This window comes from Melopsittacus undulatus, chromosome 3 (genome assembly GCF_012275295.1).
Source record: "Melopsittacus undulatus isolate bMelUnd1 chromosome 3, bMelUnd1.mat.Z, whole genome shotgun sequence".
Lineage (NCBI taxonomy): Eukaryota > Metazoa > Chordata > Aves > Psittaciformes > Psittaculidae > Melopsittacus > Melopsittacus undulatus.
The window spans coordinates 97,284,107-97,307,474 of NC_047529.1; the positions used below are offsets into that span (position 1 = coordinate 97,284,107).

Here is a 23,368-nt window from a genome sequence, read left to right on the forward strand (position 1 = left end):
AACAAAGATGGTCAGAGGGCTGAAGCACCCCTACTAGCAAGACAGGCTGAGAGAGCTGGGGTTGTTCAGCCTGGAGAAGAGAAGGCTGTGGGGAGATCTAATATTAACCTTCTAGTACCTACAGGGGCCTACAAGAAACTTGGAGAGGGACTTTTTACAAGGGCATGTAGGGATAGGACAAGGGTGAATGGCTTTAAACTGAAAGAGGGAGATTTAGATTAATTATTAGTAAAAGATTCTTCACTAGGAAGGTGGTGACACTGAACTTGTTGCACAGAGAATTTGTGGCTGCCCCATCCCTGGCAGTGTTCAAGGCTGGGCTTGATGGGGCTTTGCACAACCTGGTCTAGTGGAAGTTGTCCCTGCCCATGACAGGGGGTTTGGATCATGATCTTTTAATGTCGCTTCCAACCCAGACCATTCTATGATTCTGTGACTCTCTTTAGAGTTGTTTTCCCATACAGTGTGTAATTGGTTGGCTGTGTAATCAAGTAAAGGAGATTAACTGCTTACAAGTTTTTGGGCATGGGGATATGATAACTTTTGAATGAAAAGGTAGCTGGACCACCATTAGGCTTAATAATCTGTTGCTGTTTCTGAGTGCCTTGAGCTCAGCTTTGCTCTCACATACATAACTGTGGATGTCCCTGCTGCCAAGTAATTCAGAGCCAAGCACGTGATAGAGCACAGAAGAAGAGGCCATTATTGGTTTTACTAGCAATTAGGAAACCCTGTTTGAGGTTCCCCAGTCAGAGATACACATTGAGGGTAAAGTTCTGCCAACACTGAAATCAGTGGGAATTAGACCAAACTGTTGGTCAAAAAATTAATATTAAAAAAAACCCCAAACCAACAAAAACCACAACCCCGAAGCACTCACTTTTCACTTCATTGCAATTTTGATCCATCTCTCTTCAACATTTTCTTTACTGAAGTTCTAAACACAAATTGACACCCAAAAGACTAAAGCGGTCAGACTTACGGACATGAGATGGAGGAGTGGTGGAGACCTACTTCTGATTTTCTGGTTTCGCAGACTTCATTTCCAGGACCACATCCAGCATGTCTGTACTCATGATACAGCTTCCTGAATTCTCCTTTCTTGATCCTAAAGGAGAAGAACTGCCTTAAAAAGTAAACAAACAACAAACAAACAAACCAGGAAGGACACTTAGAGTTTTGAAGTGATGACCAGACACAAAGCAGTTTATCAGCTTTCTCTATCTGAGAAGCCTTCTGGATTCACTGCTATTGTTCAGACCTGAGTTTCTGATGATGCTATTGGCCTCAACTGGAGTACGGCTTGACCGTGCAGAATCAGACGCTCTCCTGTCCATCTTGTCTTGCAGGGACACACAGGGCACTGGTAGTTTGTCTGCAAAAGCCACTTAAAAAGTAAAAACCCTTGAAATAGAGCACAGTCAGAATAAGCACAGCTGTTGCTGCTGAGAGCTCCTGCATTTCCATTTCCAACCACTGATACTGGCAAAAGTTCGCAGTGGCAAAGGAAAAGCAGGACTTGCAGATTAAAGCATTAGAGCAGGGCAAAACTCCATCCTAGCTCTTGCTAGGGTTTTTTCCCCTCTATCTTCAGTCTATCAAAGATACAGAAACAGGAAAAATACCTGAGGCTCTGCTCCATCACAGGACCCCTGCTTAAAAGTCTTAATGTGGCAAAACCGCTAAATGAAAAACCACTGATATGACTAGCATGATATTTGACAGCTTATTCCTATCTGTCCTGCTAGCAAGTGCAGCCCTTCACCAATGCAGCATGCACTCCTGAGGGGGAAGGAGCAATGGAAGTGGGCTTTGAAAGTGGATGCAAACTGTCTCCTGCTCTGGGAGCAACTTAAAATTCAGTCATGCTGTGGTATAATGACAGCTTCTGCCTCTTTCCTACAGCAGTTAACCAAGCAGACTCCCAAGGGTCACAGGCTCACTTGCTCTCTCTCCTCCCAGCTTTTCAAGCGATCCTTTCTTGCACAGCTGCTAGGTCCCTAGCTGAGGACTGGGAACAAATCGCTGCTGCTGTGAACATTGCAATCAAAAGTCATGTCACACAGGCATGCTTTGTGCACAGAGTAGCTGCTTGCTTTCTCAAATGTGGTCCCATCATTTGCAAGGTCCACTCCAAATTGCATTTCTCTCCACTGTCCCTATGTTTTTTTGCCTCCATGCTTCTGTGCTTGCTACAGGACCAGCTCCCAATCAAGAGCTGCTTAGTCCAACTGTTGTCATTTCTGACCCAGTTCTATGGATCCATGGAGTGACTCCCTAACCCCAGTTTGGCCTAAAATTCTAGTCCTGCCTCAACCTCCAGCTTGCACAGAGTTCTGCTTTAATGAATACGCGTTCACAGGCTGCAGGCTCAATGGCATCCCAGAGGTGAAGATCACAGAAGTGCAATCCCAACCTCTTCCTCTCTACTACCACCATATTTTCTCAAGCCAGCCAAAACATGGCAGAAACCAGCTTACTGTGGGGAAGCAGAGCAAGCGGGAAGAGCAAGGCCCAGCACAGTCCAAAGAGAAAGAGAGAAATCCCTGTTGCTAACACGGGTGCGGAGGGTAGGGTTAATTCATTTTAAAAGTGGGATAAAATACTTCTGAGACTAAGCTGATCTCTCTCTTACCCTCCTGTACATTGTTTCCACTGACCTTGTAAAGAGTGCTACATTCACACAAGGGCATGGTTGTGGCAAACAAGATGAATTCTCAGGATCTGAGCTAATTTTCTTCCATTGCTTTGGCACATTCTGATCTCGTGTACGGAAGGAATGACACACGCAGCCCCATACAACTCTGCTGGACAGACAGATTTGTCCCTCCACAGCCTGCAAACAGCCTGGGCTAGCTGAGGTCCATCTGGAGCCAGAGCTACAAGACTATAGTGTTTAAAAGCATTGCCAGTTTTGGCGGATGAGCCTGTTACTTCCTCAAACAGGATCTCTTTGGCATCTGGAGTTTACAGGGTCTCTCAGGACAGCTCCTAGAAATCCCATCAAAAGGCTTTCAGCAGCCTGTGAAGGTTCAAGTTTGGGTCAAACACAGACTATTTGCTGTTACCTAATTTTGCAATATCAAGTTCCCAAGGAGCAGCAATTCCTGTTTTCTGAGACAACCATTCAAAATGGCCTCATTTATGATATCTTACGGATAAAAATATCTCATGGGCCTCTATCCAGTGTTCACAGGAGCCAGCTAGAATATTTCTACTGATTTCACCAAGCTTTGGAATTAATCTTTCTGAAAAAACTAATGCATAAAGGCTTGTTAAAGGATAAGTTTGTTCACAAGCCTCTTAAGGATAATTAAGAAAAAGAGAGGCAAGATTAAAGACATGGTTTTCATCTGCAAATGCCTTGAGCCTTTAATAGTTTTGAACAATGGGAATTTAATAACCCAACCACCTTTAAAAAAGCCTTTTGTGTAGACACTGGTGAAGACGTTTCAGACACATTAATTCTCTCACATTATTTTTGTCATTGTCTCATTATTTACAGTCTGCCTGCTTGCTTGTATTTCTCACTCTCTGTAGAAAGGGTAGTATCTGTTTAGGGCAAAGGGAGTATTTTGGTTTTGGGGTGCTTTTTTAACCTCCCTCACACAACCAGTACAACTGGATGGTACTGAAAATAGAAATAAACATAGATAACCAGCATGAGTGAGAGAAGGAAAGTCATAAGGGAAAGCAAATCACAGGAGTAACCCTGCCCATGGCAGGGGGGTTGGAACTAGATGATCTTGAGGTCCTTTCCAATCCTAACTATTCTATGATTCTATGATTCTAAATGCAGACCTGTACATGTAATAGTCATAACTGAAGGGACTGTTAAGTAGGCTAATCTACATGAGAGACAGAGCAAGGCAATCCTTCTTCAAGTGGGCTCAAAATACATAGTTAATGTCTAAGAAAGTATATAACTAAAACTCTCTATATATGAACCATTAACTCTGACTGCTATAAAATGAGGCAGAGTGAAAGAGCCAGGTAGCAGTACCACTGAATCAAACATGGCCTAAATAACACTTTTCCATTTTTGGTATTTACTTAGGACAGGTTCAGGCTGCACAAGGAAGAGGACAGAACACAGGTATGTCTTAAATTAACAATGAATAGCAGACTTGTATTGTGAGAATATTAAACTTGTGTTTAAGTTACATGTACTAACCAATGTAATATTTTCAAAGCATTCAGGGGCACATCCACCTTTGCAAGTAACAGGAATATTTTCAGACCCAATACAGGTAAAGACATTACAATCCCTCCTCTGATTCCTCCCTATAGCTAGTTCCACCATTCAAATCTAGTGAGTCATGTAGTAATGCACTGTTTTTCACTTCTAACTGTGTTCATAGCAGGACATAGTTAGAACAGATATCACACTGGTTATTGTGTGACAATAGTGGAACTTTAAAGAAAAAACAAAGAAATTATTACTAAACTTAGAATTGTTCTCAAATTAATATTCTAAACACATTCATAAGTGTCTTTTCTATAACATTAGCTGTTGTAAAATGAGAGGGACATTTTGTGTAAGTTTGGAGGATGAAGGCCTGACCCCAAGGGGAGACATGTGTTTTCAGTTTCCAGGCTCTGAGCATGAGCTTCATCTCTGCACCCACTACCCCTTTTTCCAGTGCACCAGTGAATAGCTGCACTGTGCAGCCCCTACTAACATTAAACTCTTCTGCCTTTGCCATACTCCTTCAGCTTTCAAATTCTTCCTTTTCCATTTGTTTGAAAACATGTGCAGAAAGACAGTTCAGGGCCACAGCATCCCTTGTGATTGTGCTTCTGTGTCCTCGCATGCTGGCATCTGACCTCTTGCCTCTTTGTTGGATCACACAGGTATTCAGCGCCAAGAGCCTGTTGCTGCTTTCCGGAGGGCTGACAGCTCCCCATCCCACTTGGGTGAGCAAGATTGCTAGCAGTAGATTGTCTGCTCTCTTTTGTAGTTTTAGCTTCCCCAAACTAGCCCTCAGGCAGTACTGCAGAGTGGCTTTGTGTGTCCTGTGCTAGCTGCCACCTAGCAGCTTACTGAATGTGAAAGGCAAATGACAGCTCAGTCACTGTCAGGCTGTCGTTTCAGGTCATGGGAATCAAAATCTACCACAGTGTTTGCAGTTTTCCTTATTTGTTAGTCAAAACAAGAAACAGAAAACCAGCTCTGTGCAGCCTATGAGGTCTGCCATTTTTGCTAAATCTTCTCTTCCTGTTGTTGCCAGGAGCTTCCAGTCTCATTGGAACAGTAGAGATTGCCTTTAGTGATGAGGGCAGAAACATCACCTGTACTTCCCTTCCTCACTAACTGTGCAATTCACCACCCTTCATCAGCAAGCAGCCTCATCAACAGGTGCTCTGCAAGGACACTGACAACTTCCCAGGGCTCCTGAGTGCACAGTGCACTTAGAAACACTAAATCTCCCTTGACAGAACAGCAAAGTTTCTCAGAGACAGATTTTGACCAGGAGCATCCAGTGTGGAGTTGAGGGATGGGATCTGAGGTGGCAGAAAGACAGGCAGGGCTGCCCCTCACCAGCAAGGGTCACAGATGCAGAAAGCCCCAACAAGAAGAGCAGCAAGTCTGGTGATGGTACCCAGGGCCAGCCAGCAGCCCAGACAAGTTCCCAGAGATGGGACAGGTTTGACCAACTGAGGCAGGACACCAGCAAGGCAAGGTCAGGATCAGAATAGCAAGGTAGAAGACTAGGCACAGGTACAAGGAGCAAAGGTGAGGGTGTGTTCACTTCCATGGGGTCCCCAAGCAGAGCAGGTGGAGGGTCCCACGGATGCTTCCCACAGCTCTTTCTCACACACAGCCCTTCTCACAGCTCCACCTTTTCCTTCTGGTTTCCCTCCATGTTTATCTTTCTCATGTTTTTTGGCCATATTGATGTCCCAGCCATTTCTTTTTTTCCAATCTCACTTTTTTCTGTGCTCTCCCAATTCACTTTGCCCCTGCAAAATCCAGCACCCACCTCTGGAGGGGAGACAGGGGGGCAATATTTTCCTGAACTGAACAGCAGAGCAAATACATTGCCTGTAATAATGCCAGTCATGACAATGCTCTTCTTATGTGACACCACTTATAGGGTGGGAATACCCTGGGATGTCAGACCTGCCTTCCTGGCAGGCTGAAATGGGAAGACCTCTAACATCTGTACTGAAGGATAGGCTGGCTAGCCCTCAGGCTAGCTGCATCTTTGCCAGAGAAACAGGGGAACATAGTGCTGAGTCTTGTTTAAATCAAAATCTGAGTTTGACCCCACCTAATAGCTTAAGGCACCTTAAGGTCCCCCTGAAAGTGATTACAAAGCACAAACTTCCCATCATGAATGATTCCTTTTCCTCCATCACAGAACAAGAAGGAAAATATCTGCAAACACATACTTGATTCATTCCCAATGAATCCTTATCTTTTTTTCAGCCAAGGTTTTGGCAGCTCAGATGTGCTGCTTCCAAGCAGTCAATTTTTAATGATCAAAGGGAAACTCCTGAGGAAGTCCTTGCTTTCTTGGAAAAGAGAGTTGTGTTTCTTGATCCTACCAAGCGTGCATGCTGCTCTGCAAACAGCAGTTCTGCGGGTTTGGTGGGGCTCTCGAGGAACTTCCTCTCGTCAGCTCAGGTTAGCAAAAGGGGGTGCTGGGAAAACACCCTCCTCACCACATCAGTAGCCTGTGCAGCTTCTCACAGCATGCTCTTCAGAAGGCCCCAACTCTTCCAAGCTCTTGACAATGCACATTAGCTCTCTTGAAATCCCACAGTCACTTAGCCCAGAATGTCTTGCAAGACAATTACACTGAAGAGTTGCTGTGGCAGTGTCTGTTTTTTAAGACTGCAACAGCTTTATCTGGCTGTAACCCAGAGCAAAACATCACTTCTTAGGAAAATCCTTCAACAGGCTCGAAACAAAGATACTTTGGGAGTCATTAATGAAAGCAGCAATTCTGATGAAGTTTTCCACATCTGATGAGCTGCAAGTAAAACATAGACAACTTCTTCATGTCTGGATGGGATGAGGGGATAGAGGAATCTCTAGATGAGAGGTACTTGCAGATTTTTAGTGGAAAACAATCTAAGCCAAGCAAAAGTATACTCAAGTCATATATTTGCCTCAGTAGCAATGCAATTTAAAGGAACAAGACCAAATCAGATCTTAAGACACATATTTAAAATCACAAAAAAAGGTTAGTGCTTTGGAGGCAGTGATACGAGGCTCCTAAATATGGCTTGAAATGTGTGCATGAAGGTTTCCAGGTTTCCTTAGCTCCTAGTTGTTAATGATAATTCACCATGAGAAATGACTTTTCTAAATTGAGTCAGAACTTTGTAATCTCTAGCAATTCCATTATTTTAAGTAATATTGTTTCTTCTCTTTCATGTGTGAAAGCAATGGAAACAGACTTGTGGAAACCTGGATTGAGCCTTTTTGACACAGGTAAATATTTAAAACATCCAGTAACTAGGCTGGGAATAACTGGTTTGCATCACACATGGGAAAAGTTAAATCTATCCATGACACTGCTGATAACAATCTCATTTTAAGGAGTAATTGCAGTGTTTAAAATTATGATCAAAGTATGTCATTTACATCTTAGTAGTTAAAATTAGTTTGTTCTTGCATCAGCAATGTGCCCTTGTGGCCAAGAAGGCAAATGGCATCCTAGGGTGCATTAGAAAGGGTGTGGGTAGTAGGGCAAGAGAGGTTCTCCTCCCCCTCTACTCTGCCTTGGTGAGGCCACATCTGGAATATTGCATCCAGTTCTGGGCCCCTCAGTTCAAGAAGGACAGGGAATTGCTTGAAAGAGTCCAGTGCAGAGCCACAAAGATGATTAAAGGAGTGGAATACCTCCCTTATGAGGAGAGGCTGAGGGAGCTGGGTCTCTTTAGCTTGGAGGAGACTGAGGGGTGACCTCATCAGTGTTTACAAATATGTAAAGGGTGGGTGTCAGGATGATGGAGCTAGGCTTTTTTCAGTGATATCCAGTGATAGGACAAGGGGCAATGGGTGTAAACTGGAGCATAGGAGGTTCCACATTAACATCAGGAAGAACTTCTTTACTGTGTGAGTGACAGAGCACTGGAACAGGTTGCCCAGGGGTGTTGTGGAGTCTCCTATGTTGGAGATATTCAAGGCCCGCCTGGACAAGTTCCTGTGTGATGTACTCTAGGTTACCCTGCTCTTGCAGGGGGGGTTGGACTAGATGATCTTTCAAGGTCCCTTCCAACCCTTGGGATTCTGTGATCAGTCTCAAATTCCTGCCTAAAGCAGGAGCAGAACAGATGAACTCTAGAAAGAGTTGGAAGCTACACTGCAGCAAAGAGGAGGTTCTAGCTACTGAAATACATTTGTAAATAATAAGGTATTTTGGGAATGCCACAGCTGGGATCACAGTCCAGAGCTGCAATCAGTGAAGATGACAACAGATTTTTCTGATGTCAATGTACTTAGGAAAGATTTTCAGGTAAGAACAGAAGGATTTGAGATGAGCTCAAAGAATAAGCATCACTGAAATTTTCTGACATTTTAGACTTAAAATTGATAATATGGAGATGACAACATTTTTATAATTACTGATAAGTGAGGGGGAAAATCCCTACATTTGTAGCAGGCTCAGATAGCAACAAGACCATGAATGCCTTAATCAGGAGCAATTACCAACTGCAGATTCTACGTGTTCCATATAGAACACATATGCCTTTCCTTGGAAAATTTTAAAGCAGACTACATGAACTACAGGCCAGCTCATGACAGGATACTCTCTTATGAGGGGCTGGACCATCTAATGTAAGATGTCTTTTCCATCACCAGTTTCATTGCTGAAGAGGGCTTTGCTGGTGGTCCTTACAAAGACCATTCCCTTGAACACTGCTTCCTTCAAAGCTGAGGCATGACTAATGCTTGTAGTGGCTGTGATGAGCAGCATAGCTCATATGCATTAGCTTGCAAATACAGTGTCGGCAGCAGTGGCTGTAGAGTCAAAATTTGCATCGTCCCAGACAGGAATAGAGATCCCTTCTCCAGCCTGAGCCAAAGGGAGGAAGCATTTCTGTCCTCTATAGCTTAAGCCAGCACTGTGCTTATTTAGAAAAAGCTACAGCACCAGGCCCAGGAGTGGAGAAGGGTATTTTAAGGCAGAAAATGACAGATTGCATTAAATGCAATGAGAGGTTGTGCATGGGGGAAGGGATGTTGTATTAATAGTTTCTCAGCAACTGAACTGCCTGCATAGACTACTGTGATAAAGTCTGATGAATTCAGATTGTCACTTCAAAGGAATGCTTTCTGGCATGGATGTAGTCACTGTTGCCTTACTTAAATGAATGGGAAGTTTAATCAGCATGGACAGCTGTGACAATCAGTGAAGGGAACTTTAATTAGCATGGAGTAGACTGCCCATGCAGGGAGTTGAAATTCCCATGGCAATAACAACATTAAATTGGACTGGCAGGACAGGGAGGCCCATAGAGACTGACCACCTCCCCAATTAGTTGAGGAAGATTATTTGGTGGGTGACCTTATTGTTACACTAAACACAAATCAGGCAGCTGACCCACAACCTTCAAGAACTGGTAATTGCACTGGCAAATAACAATGAAAAATGCTGCATTGCCTACACTTGGGGTTTCAACTGTGGCAAAGCTAACGTCAGCTGTATGCCTGGGTAAAGAATATGGATTTGATTGGATGCAGATAAATGCATGAGGTATATATCTATAAATTAGTTTCCTTATACAATTTAGTTGCTAAAATGAATGGCACATATTAATATCTAATTTCACCAGTGTTAAATCCACCTACTTTCTGTTCTGCAAGTAAGGCAAGCAGGGGGGAACTGCACATACGGAATACCAAACCAGAATATGTGAGGTGTGTGGTGCACAGGCTGCAGGATAAAGCATGGCTTTGGTCTACTACTGAGGAACTGTAATGTGCACATATAATTAAAGCCTAGACTTGAACAGTCAGGAGGGCAAGCTGCGGGCCATTTCATGTTGTAAAGAAAAAAACCACAACCATTTTCATCTGTATGGCTGACCAAGGCAGACTATGTACAAGTCCAGCTCATTGCTTCCTTTCTCATGTCACCCATTAACTTCTGCACTAGATAAACTCTCCAGAAGGCAGCACTGACAGCAGAAAGAGACAACTTGCCTCCAGACACCCTCTGCCCATTCAGCAGGGGGTGGGCTTCATCAGGGAGCTGGTCAAGCCCATCATTTTCTTTCTTCTCAGTTTAATTTGTCCTTTTGCCCCTTCCCCTTGAATTCCACCAGCACCAGGCAGGCAGAAGGGAAAGATGGCAGAACAGGAGCAGGAGGGATGGCACCTTGTGAGAGGAGGGCTCAGCCTTGGGTAGTGGGGCTAGTTTGCACCACCTGAAAGTGTTCATGGGACTGCACCTCAGGCATTTATACACAGGCGAAGTAAGGGTACAGAGGGAGCACTGGCAAATCATACAAACTATTGCTCTCCCAGGTTTGGGGGTTGTGGCTGCTGGTGAAAGAGCCAGAAGGGCTGGCAGATGTAAGTGCACAGTCCAACCTCAGGCTGCAAGAAGCACTTGGCCCTGTGGCCACTTCCTTCAAAGTATTCCTTCCATCATGTTTAGGTGATCTCTGCTGATGTCCCTTTGTCGCTTGCTCTCTTTACATACACCAATGCCTTCATGGCTGGCTACTGTGGAGAGACAAACTATTTCTATATTAATCTGATGTTTTCTAAAGTTACCTTTTTACTGTCTCTCTGAAGTCTGCAGTCTTTCCTTGGTGTATTTGGTGGTGAAGCTTTAAGGAAGTTTTCCATCTTTATTTTATGAAAATTAATAAGTAGTTTACAAAAATAGTAACCCATTCTGCTGCTCTTTTTGCCCAACATTTCCTCAGTGAGCATGCAGTCTGGGGCTTGTCTGATCATTGCCGTCTCTTCTGAGGATTATCTCAGCTAAATCCCCTTAATCTTGTCATGTTGTGGTGAAAAGAAACAGCTCATTGCTGTTGCTCAGGAGGCAGATGCTGTACTGTAGGAGCCTTTCACCAGACATTCAAGCTGTGAGTGAAGTTCAGCCACCAGCCTGATGATGCCCTGTGAGTCAGTGCATCTCACAAGGACATAAACTCATGTTCCCAAGGTGGCTACAATCTAAGTATCTTAGCTGGGGTCTCAGCTACAACCCACTAGTGACCCATGAGACTATTTCCCATGACTTGACTGTAGCTCTCTGTCACTATTTGCCCTGTTTCTTTTGTGCTTTCCAAAGTAACCCAGTCCTCCAGGAGCACCTGAGGAGCTGTGGCTTGCATTGCTTTCCCAGCTGTAACATGATGGGGTGAGTCGCTGCCAGTACCTTCCCCTCCAGAAAGAAAACCAACACGTTAAATCTGTCACTCCTCTGCTTCAGATGTTGTGCAGCTTATTGTAAAGCCAGGGGCACAGGGCTAAAGGCCACCACCCCACAGCATTGCCACCAGCTTCTGCACTTGATCAGACTTGTGTATGTTGCTTTCAAGTCCTTGTACTGAGGGCACTAACTCGCAAAGGGGAGTCAAAGTTAGTGCTTGGAAGAGATTTTGGTGGCACTTCTGCAAGTGCCTGTGCTTTTGTTTTATCCTAGAGGAGATGTAGGTGGAAAAAGGTAAGCTCTACGTATGTGCTCTCCATCCTTGCTTCCTTCCCACATCAATCCTCAGGCCAGGGGGACTCTGCAGCTATCTCATTGCCTGCTTCCTTCCAGAGCATGGGCAGTCACCAAGCACACATTGATGGAGCCTTTCCTTTCTCTCTCTAGGCTTCAGTTCAAAGGAAGAATTGAATCCAAAGCCACTGGAGTCCATCTCCCAGGGGAACCCAAGTACGTACTTCAGACTTAATTTCATAATTAAGCAATATCGTTTTATTAATTACACATTGCTAGGATGCATTCAAATTAAAATAGAAACAGGCTTTCAAGAAAGCCTAAGAAACTTGAGGAACGCATTTTTTTCTTGCGGGGGAACAGTGAGCACTCTACACAGACCCCTCTCATACACATAGTTGGGTTTTACTTCTATAGGAAAGGAAATAACAGCCAAGATTTAGCTTACCTGCACAGAGAGATGGTGGCTGTTCACCGCTACTTCTTCTGGGCAGTATCAGCTCCACCTTCCTTGGGCACAGAGCTTCTTTCAGGGACTTTGATGGCAGAGGACAACAAACCCATGTGTTGCGGCCAGGGTTAGATGAGCAATTTGTCCATTAACTCATCTTTAGAGTGGAAGGAGAAAGAGGGAGCAAGCTCTGAGTGAAGACGTGGGGTTGTCTGCCACCTCCTCATGGGAAACCGCCCTGAGAAGGGGCTTCACCCTCCCACCAGCGCCTGGGTCCTCTCTTGCCCGTCCTCCAGAAACTGAATGCTGTCTCTTGCAGAACTGTAATTTCAAGGTCTCTTTACATTAACTACTACCAACCACTGAACCAAATGTCTATATATTCCCAGGCACTTCTCCTAATACTTAGCAGTATTTTTTTTCCTTATAAAAAGATGTTAAATACACCTAAAACTGATACAGAAGTAAGGGAAAGAAGAAGAAAAGAGGAAGGATCTGCTCTATATACCCAATTGCACTGCAGGAAAGCAGAACTCCATGTAGCAGAGACACAGACAAGCACAGCTGTTTCCAGCAGTTGAACTGAGATAAGTCACACCAGAATTGAAACGCTCATCCTGTTCTAGGACCATAAAAGCTGTAATTCAGATCTTGCCTCCCTGCAAATCTGAAAGCTCTCAGCTCCCTACAGAGCACCTTTAGCCAGTGCTCTTGCAGAGTCCTGCTAATGTTCCAGCATCAAAATACTCCTGTTGCCTGACTCCTCCCCAGAAATTAAGTCTATATGTAAGCGTATGTAAATCTTTGCATGCCCGGAACCTGCTGGCTAACAAACCCCCCACTTTCCACATATGGAGCACGGTGTAGCTCCCACTGAAGGACAAGAAACTGAGGAAAGCTTGGCTGTTAATTAAGGCATTATTTGTTGTGGGTTCCCGGCCTTGCGTCACGATCTGCTGCAAACGAACACAGTTCTCAGTCACGCTTCTATAACTCAGCATTATTAAACCTAGAAAAACAGACAGCTACAGGAGAAAAAATTGAAGGTAATGAGATGGGAGGCAGTTGCATAAGCCAGTAAGAACAATCAGTGCTTTGTAGCCTTCAGGCTACCTAATGATTAAAATACACTATTTTGGACAGTCTGATTCCTATCACCAGACAGAAATCAAGAGATTGGGATGACCCGGACACTGGAGGGGGAAAATGTCAATTAGCGCTCTAGTTAAGCCAAATTTCAATCCTGCTCCTGGTTACAGTCTAACCGATGAATGTTTTACCATTAACTTGCAGACATGTAAAATGATGAAGACAGCATTCACAGAAGCACAAAGATGAGGTTCATCTATGTCATGAGAGGGAAGAGGTTGGTTGGGTGCAGGCATAGCTTTTCTAGAATATTGTTTTCAGCCCAGACAGGCAACACAAGACTGCTGCTGCTGCACACACAGGTACAAGCCCAGAGCTACAGGCAGAGTCCCCACTTAGTCTGAACACAGCAAGTGAATCATCATCCCCCATTAGCTCCAGCGCAGAATGAAGTTGTTGAATGATTTTCATTCAGAAGTGCAGAGCTGCCAGGATTGCTGTCAGCAGCTCCTTGAAGAAACCCCACAATGTCCTTTGTGCTGAGGCATCCCTGGCATCACACATTTTAGGAACTGAGTGGGTCTTCCCTCCCTTCTGAGCAGCATTAACACAGTATGTAAGGAACTAACCGCTCCTGTTATATCCAGTATACCAATTAAGGCTACAAAAGCATAACCAAGGAAATCCCTGTAGCCTGTGCAATGCAGGTGGCCAGACCACAAAAACCAAGTGTCATGCCTGGCTTTACAAAATCTCACCACCTCTAGGCTGTGAATAAAGGGGGCCAAGCCCAAGCCATGGCTTTGAGGGAACATGGTATCAGCCAACTTGCTCCTGTGTGGCTGACCTTTCCTCCCTAGCCTCCAAACATGGTGCTCCCAAAGCTCACCCTTGGGAGCAGCTTCTTGCTCTTTTATGACACAGACAGGCTTGGATGTTGTATGGGAGAAAATCATGCCAAGGACTTCACTTACCAAAGAGCAGCACAGACTTGAGTCCCCAGCTGTGACTTGTCCTTGTCAAAGGCCTTTTAGTAGAGCTTGCACAGCAGTACAAGTCACTGGATGCAGGCTTTTTAAGCCTTTGCTCCTCACTCTTGCAAGGAGCACAAGCTACCAGGACTAAAAGTATTTTCTGTTTCTGTGTCTCTCCTCAGATTGCAAGATTGATTTGTCCTTCTTGATGGATGGGAGCTGGAGCATTGGTAAACGCCGCTTTCAGCTCCAGAAGCGGTTCCTTGGTAACGTGGCTCAAGCCCTTGGCATCGGCAGTGCTGGTCCTCTGATGGGCATTGTTCAGTATGGGTAAGAGATTCTCCCTTTGCCACAGGGCACAACCACACACTGGCAGCTGTAGCTCTGCAGCTGACACATGCTAAAGGTCTCACTTCCATCTCGAACTCAGGAGCCAGGTAGCACAGACAGGTCCTACAGCTTTTGTATTGTTACATGTGAACCAGGAAACTGACAGCTGCTCTCATTTCTTCTTTCAGCGATGACCCTTCCACAGAGTTTAACTTAAAAACTCATACCAACTCCAAGGACCTAAGAAACGCCATTGAGAAAATCCCACAGAGAGGTGGGCTTTCCAACGCTGGTAGGTGATGGGGCTGCTCGCACATCCTCAGCTCAGGGAGGGCTCCAGAGCTGAAGCTGTAGAGAGCCCACACCTCATTGAGTGTGGAGGCTGTGACCGAGCAGTGCTCAGCCCTCAGGCAGGGCTGGAGAGCAAGTACCACTCTCCGCAAGCTTCCCGTGTTTGTCCAGGGCACTGTGAGTACATCACAAGTGGACAGGGTTCACCTTTCTCCTCAAGAGCAGGACACATCAGAGATCCTTGCTAACCCAGCTTGTCACCCTAGCCCCTATGGGACACAAGGAGGGGATGAATACGCTTCAGCATAGGAGGTCACAGGAGGCATTGGCACTAACACCAGCAACCTTCCGTCCTGCTTGCACAGCCACTGAAACCACTCCCCAGCTGCTGGCTGGGCTCCAGAACTTGAATCAGCTCTCTGCCCACCATTGATTAAGGTATTATCAGGCAGAGTGCTTCCAGAGCTGTAACTCATCCTCATCTCCTCTTTTATTCCAGGGAAGGCACTTTCATTTGTTAACAAAAACTTCTTTTTGGATGATAATGGAAACCGAGGTGGAGCACCAAATGTGGTTGTAGTGGTGGTGGATGGGTGGCCAACCGACCAAGTGGAGGAGGCCTCCAGGCTGGCCAGAGAATCAGGGATCAACATTTTCTTTGTCACTGTTGAAGCAGCTACTGAAGTTGAGAAGCAGAATGTTATCGAACCAAACTTTGTGGACAAGGTACTTCCTGGGCTGGGCTCTGGCCAGAAGCTTGGCTCTGACTGCATTTTCCAAGCTGTTTCCTTCAGGGCATCTCCCTTCTTACCACTTATGGTGATTTCTTGTCCTACTTATGCTGTATTGAGGGCTCTTGTATGAAGAGCCAGGCAGCAGTACTGAGGTCAGAACTGGGATGAAGTCAGTGAAGTTCTGGTTTGAGGTGCATCATGGACGAAATGGCTTTTTCCTGACTAAACATTGGCACAAACCTGCAGGCATACTGAGGTGAGAGTTCTTCCAAATACACAGTGGCATGACAAAGCACAGTTGCAGACTGAGCTTCCCACAAGCTGCCTGCTGTGCATCTCTCGCCCAGCAAAGGCTGAGGAGCCCTATCAACCTAATGACAGTGTTGTATTTACAAATGTCCCATATGTGCGAACATTGGGACGCTCCCAACACAGGCGCACCCCAGTTGTTTGGCTATGCTGGATAACTTGAACATTTTGTTTCCACTGTTGTTCTGATGCAGGTTATTTTTCTTACCTGTTTCTGCTGCCGTGTACTTCATGGTAGCACTTGGAAAAAGAGTAAAGCCCTGCCATGTGCAGCAAAAAGAGAGAACACAAGCCTTGAATGATTTATATTTGGCACCAATGGTTGCTGTCTGCTCAAGAGTGCTTCGGGGCAAGCTGGCACCCAGTTATGGCAGGAGGTATCTACCAAGTGCCAGACAAGGCTGGGCTCAGGAAGCAGGGTCGAGTTATCTGGTATTTTCAGAAAACAGATGCCCATCTGAGCGGTGTTGCTCTGCCATGAAATAAATCTTCCATGAGTTCCAGAGCTGCTCCAGCGAGCTGTGCTGTCTCTGGGCAGCATTTAATCGGATTGTAGTCTTATTTCCATTTAATGTCTTTAAAAGAGCAAAGCTACAGTGAGTCTCTGCAAACCTGCCAAGGACGCAGCAGAAGTGGGAGTAGAGTGGGCTCAGCACAGGAAGGTGAAGAGGGAATGGTGACTTGATATTGCTGTATCGTAACATTAAAAGAGCAGTGACACAGTAAAAACAAACATAGTGAGGAGCCCAGATTCGTGGGAATCCTAACTCCCTTGGATCTGTTAGGCAACATGCACGTCGAGACCAGGCACCAAGAAAACACTCACACACAAAGAAAGTTGATAGATAAAGCCTGCCTTAATAAAGTACTCTTACACAGGGACACAAGCATTAGCATTTAAAAGGTGCTAAAGCCAAGGACAATGTAATCCAGCTTGTCCCCCACTACCCCACAATGGACTTCTTTCACTCCCTCTTCTGTGCCACCCCTAATTTCTACCCCTGCTCCCTTAATTCCCACTAACCCTACAGAAGCCTCCTGCAGATCTGCTCCCTACAAGTACTGAGTTACAAAACTTAAAAGACTTGTTTTACTACATAGCAGTGCCAGCACAATCTTGATGGGCTTTTTGCATTTTTACCAAAATTGCCTGGGTTTTTTTCTGTTTGGAAGAGTATGGACCCAAGAGTAACCCAACTTCCATCCCAGGTTTACCTTCAAGGTGGTAGGCCTTGTCAGCAGGAAAAGTTTTCCTTGTTGCCCTGAAAAACAGGAGCTGAAGTTGCCCACTGACAAACATACAGGCTCCCAAAATGCCCACTGGAGCCACACTAGCAGCAGCTCTGTGATCTGGATGCTTTTTCTGTGAACTTTTTCTGTGTAACTCCCCTAAAAAATCTTGACAGGTGGCAAACTCTCTTACTACATTTCTTTTGCTACTAGAATATGAGCGACATCCCACAGCTTTAAAAAAAAGGCAGGAAAAACTGCCTTGTTACACAAGTATGTGTGATGTTACATTGACATAATTTCCCAGGGAAGCAGATGGTGACTGGAGGAGAGGCCATTTCAGACTCCAGCATTCCTCTTTCTGGGAGCCTGTATTTACAGTTTAGCTGCATACCCCAGCTGAAACAGGCAGGCCGAATTTCCACAGCATTCATCCTTGTGTTGTCTTGCAGGCAGTGTGCAGAACGAATGGTTTCTACTCCATCAATGTCCCCAGCTGGTTCAGCCTACACAAGGTGGTCCAGCCCCTGGTGAAGCGGGTCTGTGACACCGACCGGCTGGCCTGCAGCAAGACATGCCTCAATTCGGCTGATATTGGTTTCGTAATAGACGGCTCCAGCAGTGTTGGCACCGGCAACTTCCGCACAGTGCTGCAGTTTGTAGCCAACATCAGCAAGGAGTTTGAGATTTCGGACACTGACACCCGCATCGGGGCTGTTCAGTACACCTATGAGCAAAGGCTTGAGTTCAGCTTTGACAAGTACAGCACGAAGCAGGATGTGCTGAGCGCTATTAAAAGGATCAGTTACTGGAGTGGTGGGACCAGCACAGGAGCAGCCATCAGCTATGCCACGGAGCAGCTGTTCAGCAAATCCAAACCCAACAAACGGAAGATCATGATTCTCATCACAGATGGCAGGTCTTATGACGATGTCAGTGTGCCAGCCATGGCAGCTCACCAAAATGGTAAGCTATTCTCTGCTACCTGCTCTCCCCAGGTGCCTCAGCACCAGGGAAATGCAGTTTGATACAATTTGAAGACAATGGACGAAACTTTGTGAAGGAAAAATAGCATCTTACCCTGGGGTCTCATTGAGCTCTAACAAGATCAGCATCTGATTAACAGCTTAATGAGGGACTTTGGGAAAAAAACAAAAAAGCAACAACCAACCAAACAAAACTAACCCAGCAGCAAATTCAACACGCATAAATCTAGTCTAGGAGATGTCAATGGATTTCTACTGTCTTAGACAAGAAGCCTCCTTTAGCTTTCCAGTCAGGACAGTCATATGTCTTCCAACATAACTGGAAGGTATTTGCATCAGAACAAGAACCTTTTGCTCAGGAGCCTGTTGTTCAGACCCAGAGCAGAAGCTTGACTGTTGTTTAAACCTTTCTGCTCTTGCAAAACATAATCCTGAAGTACTAACTAGACCCTTCCTCCAATTGAAAATATCATTCTCATGCAGACAGTGAGCATTGAACTCACTGTCCACATTTTTGTGGTCAGGCAGTTATGTCATATTGTAACTGTCTTTGTACCAGTATTGGTCTTACATCAAATTTAACACAATGACAACTTTTTTGCTCATTCTAAACTGTTTCTTTTCAGGAGTTATAGCTTACGCCATTGGAGTTGCTTGGGCAGCCCAAGATGAACTGGAAGCCATCGCAACGGACCCTGATAAGGAGCATTCCTTCTTTGTGGATGAATTTGACAACCTCTACCGCTTTGTTAATCAGCTCATCCAAAATATTTGCACAGAATTTAATTCCCAGCCACGGAACTGATGGACTCAGGCAAGGCAGGACCCATGGGCACCAAGCTGAAGGCACACCAAGTGCGACAGGAGTAATGTCAGCCCCCAGTTCAAGAAATACCGGAGGTGTTTCTCTCTGGCACTTTCTAGTCAGCAAGGTTCATTGCAGCTCTGTCCCCGTGCATGATAGCGCTCTGTGTAGACTGTTGATTATATTTTTCTTTCTTTGCAGGCTTCAGAAATTCTGATTTGGATGGATAGCAAAAGAGGCAGTAAGCATAGCAGAAATAACTGAAGCTGTTTGAAAAGCTGCTTCCAGTCTAGAGCCTTGGCTTATCCAATTCCCACCTTTGGGCACACACAGGCTCCTTTAAAAGCACCACTTCCCTCCTGAAGTGTTCAGGTTCCTTCAGAGAGCAGCCTCAGCTGCTGCAGCAGAAGCACCTCTATATGGCACTGCCCACCAGGTGACACCCAGGTCAGGGTTAAATACCAGACACTTTTCTGGGGGGGAAGGAGTGAATACAGCTCAAATTTGAGTACCTTCTTAAAAGCAGGTGCCCTCTCCATACAGCTGTCTTGCCAGTAGATTAAGCTTCAGCTAGTGTAAACTCAAGCATTGTATCCAGACCCAGAGACTGGAAAGCAAGTGAGAGGAACAAGTAAAGCTGTGGGACCCTGCAGTCATTTCTCAACCCCAGTAAAGCCCCAAATCCTCAAAGCAGACAACACACAGAAACTGCAATCTAGTCTCCTACAGCATCATATTAGTATTTGATTTTGAGAAGTGCCTTTTCCCTTTAGCTCTGTTGCTCTACTCTTGTTATGTCCCAAGGCCTGCAAAACCACAGGAGAGCTGCCAGGACATAAGATATGCTGAGAAAAATTGTGGGTTTAAGTCACTTGCAATAAGAAAAGCATTTGAGACCCACTGCTCTGTCATTAAACCACAGCTCAGAACAGCTTACAGCAGTCTCTCGTGTGAGGAGAGCTATTCAAAAGCCATTAACAGGATTTAAGAGGGAAGTTCTGTATTACACACTGGGAAAAGCAGCATTTTGAGCATTTACAGACACCCTTTTCCAGATTTGGGACTGACTTCTGTTTTATGGATTGATTTCAAAGTGAACCTATGACAGCCCTGGACTGTTCAAAACATACAGTTGTTTCTGCAGGGATGAACTAGCCGTACCACTTGTCAGTAAGGGAGGAGTGACACATCAAAAGGGTCAGAACAACTGCACTTTAGTTAGGAAGCAACAGTTACTGGTAATGTTTCCACCTAATATAATTTAAGAAAATATGTTCATTGATCAAACTTATCGAAGGAAAGGGGTGGAGTTCCAGAGCCAACAGAAATGAGCATGTTCATGTTCCTTATGGAAGTCAAAGCCACACCACATCAGGCTTGTGGAACTAAACACAAACTGGGAAGGAATTAAACTCAAATTTCACATCTTACTGACAAAGCAAGCTTTTAATAGCATTTATAGTTTTAATAGCCATGACCCAGGATGTTTATTATTAACATAAAAATGTTAATTGAAGTGAATTGCCATAAGGGAGACTCCTTTCTAACAATAAAAGTAGCACTATTGTTACGTTTGGAAATATAACTGAAGCAACCCAAAAATTGCCCATTAAGTAAGCACAATGCAAACTAATGAGAACGTTAGGAGTCTACATGGTCTCCCTGGTGAGGTAACATAAGCCAGGCTGTGGTCCTGGATGAAACAGTGGTTTTACACAGGGAAAGTTCAGATCTTCCCCTCAGACGAAAAATTCAGTTCCAGCTTCTACTGATCATCATCAACACAACAATGCTACCCAGACAGAAGACACAGGGCACTTCCAAAACAAAGACATAAAATATATTTGTATGCAGAGTTTCTATTGCTAATCTGTGCTGCCGCACTTCCACAGTGATACCTTCTTGGCTTCAAAAAAGCAAAGATAAACGATAGAGAGCAATGTAGAAGCAAAGCAGCCCTGATAACCCCATCTCCTGACCCACCTCCCTCACTACCATTCTATTGGAAGCATCTTTCTCTATCAAGAAGGGACATTACATGGGCTGGACAAAACTCAAATGCATAAACTAAATTTCCTGAGGACTTCAGTTCAGACACAAGATTTATTGTCTGAAAACCTGTTTGCTTGGGGTTTAACTTGGGGCTAGCTGAGAAAAAGGCTGAAGTCTTAACTTTTAATTACTCTTAACGCTGTGTTTTAATTTTTAATGCAACATTACTTTTTTCCATACTGGCTGTACTCATGGAGCACGGAAGATTGGTCACTCTACAGAGACTGCCCAGTGTTTTGCTTGTGCTCTGCTTACAGAGCAGCACAGAAAGCTGAGGGATTAGGAACAGTTAGAGCCACACATGTGCTTTAGGATATGCATTTTAATTTCTTCTGAAAGCTTTTATTTCAAGCAATGATAGTCAGCTTTCAAATGCTCTTTCACAGGGAAGTTGCACAGCTATCTTCTGTGCCAAGCATTTATAAAGGGCACTTCAGGGTTTGTTGTTGTTTCAATCTTAAATTTAAAGAACAACTATAGTGCTTGGTTGCCAAAGTGCCTTTTTATTAACTTCTCAGGATGACCTTGGAATTGTTAGATCTAAGTGTCAAAGTGGTTTAATGTTTAATCCAACTCTCATCTACACTTAGATGTCATAAATCTGCAAGCTTAAGTGTACGCCTCAAAACTTGTAATACAGCCTTCCATTAATAAAACCAAGCACAGAACACTCCTCTCAACCTTTACCTTTCATAGTAATCAAAATACTTTCCATCTTCTAAAGTCCCTAAATATTGTTTTATTAAAAAAAAAGATAACTTACATATAAATATTCATAAATATTCGAAGGGGTGTATTTGTTTGAAGAAAGCAGCAGAACTCCTTCTGTAACATAAACAAGCTGTTCTGAACTTATCAATACAAAGTGCTGTATCTTTTGCAATAAAATTGTCCCAAAGGCATATGCAGTACATGTCATTTTGTACGTGCTTAAAAAATAAGCACCAAATATGGTCCTATGCCATTTTAGTTTTTGAAATACAGCTGAGGTTCTTATTGGATTATGGAAGACCCAGAAAGGTTGGTAACGCCCCAAGTGTTTCAATGCTGTCCTCCTTTTACATGATCAACTGAGAAAAATAGGCTAGCAGAGGAAGGGCCATTCAATGACGTACCAGAGGAATCAGTCACTGAAGCAGTGTAATGGCTGAAAGGCACTAAATCATATGTATTTTTGCAAGTCTGCATGTCTGCTAGTCTGCGGATAAGATCACATCTTATTGGAACCAGGCTTCGTTTAGAAGCTGAAAAACCAAACCCCAAATCCAAACGATAGTCTGTACGCAATTTCTAGATGCAGGGATGAATCAAAAGAGCATCTATATGCCCAGACACTTGATACTGGGCCACTCAGTTTCAGATGCCTGACCAATGTGGTGGAACCTGCCTCCTGGCTGAGGCACCCAGAAAAGAAGGGCACCAAAGGGTTGGACTTGGAGGCCAGCAGCCAGCCAGGGCTGGAAGCTGTCTGAACTAGTCACCAGACACATAGCCAAAGTGGGTTGTTTAAGCATCCTCTCCCCAGAAAATACGCATCTTTGCATTCAGGAGCTGGACTGGTGGCTTATCACTGCTCAGCAATCACAGTGCATAACACCCGCCTGGAAATACTGACATCCATGGATGCTCTGGAAGATTCTGGAAGCTCTATGACACCACTTCTTACCTCTAACCCCAGCATCAGCTACTCACATTTCACATGAATGACCCAATCAAATTCAAAGTTCAACCATCTCTTCAGAGAGAGGTAACTCAGAGTCCTGTTTCCCAGCAGTATCTTACCTTGCTGTCTCAGAAGTGGGACACGCAGCATCCCTGCTGTCACTGTGCCACTCGGCACAGAAGGTATCATCTGCTGCCAGTTTGCTGGTTCACCACGAGGAGGATTTCCCCATGGCCACTGCTGAATTTTGCTTTTCTGACAAGTGGGCAGATGAGCTTCCCCTTCCTCCTCACGTTCCTCCCTCCACAGCACATCAGGGAAACTGTTCCAGTAACCAGGAAAAGCTCTGGGGCTAAGCATCCAGACAGGAATGACCCAGTCTAAGCATCCTTAGTAAATTTAACACCCTACCTGAACACCTAAACTCCACAGAAAATTATCAAAGTTGTCTACTTGGCAAGTTAAAACAAGCAGTAAATACCAGGAGTATCACCTAGACACCAAACACAGTTTTCCGTGGTATGCATACCTTACATGACTTCACGGTTGAACAAAGTAACTTTATTATCCTTTCAGTTATTTTTCTCTACTCATCAGCAACATTATGGAAACAACTTGATCCCTATTCTTTTCCATTCCCATCTCAGTTTCAGAAGTCTTAGACAGTTCCAGGCCATCAACATGTGCTAAATCACCTATATATTCAACACACTGCAAGTTCATCTATATAGCTGAGTGCCTCAGATTCCTCAAAGTAGTTTCCTTTTTTCCCTTGTTAAAAACGTAAACTGGGGCATGTCACAGGTTTTAAC

At 44.5% G+C, this 23,368-nt stretch overlaps 1 protein-coding gene across 1 annotated transcript in view; it reads left to right on the plus strand.

The window, feature by feature from the left end:
- The window catches only part of VIT (vitrin), a 50,442-nt gene extending 28,884 nt beyond the window's left edge, over nt 1–21,558 (plus strand). The window contains exons 10-19 of the mRNA XM_005141011.3: nt 4,058–4,096; nt 4,194–4,250; nt 4,855–4,917; nt 7,397–7,444; nt 11,796–11,858; nt 14,339–14,486; nt 14,675–14,778; nt 15,277–15,503; nt 17,503–18,016; nt 18,663–21,558. Coding sequence (XP_005141068.2) covers nt 4,058–4,096; nt 4,194–4,250; nt 4,855–4,917; nt 7,397–7,444; nt 11,796–11,858; nt 14,339–14,486; nt 14,675–14,778; nt 15,277–15,503; nt 17,503–18,016; nt 18,663–18,841 — 1,442 coding nt within the window. The 3' untranslated portion in view covers nt 18,842–21,558. The remainder of the gene's footprint in view (nt 1–4,057; nt 4,097–4,193; nt 4,251–4,854; nt 4,918–7,396; nt 7,445–11,795; nt 11,859–14,338; nt 14,487–14,674; nt 14,779–15,276; nt 15,504–17,502; nt 18,017–18,662) is intronic.
- The last annotated feature ends 1,810 nt before the right edge of the window (nt 21,559–23,368 follow it).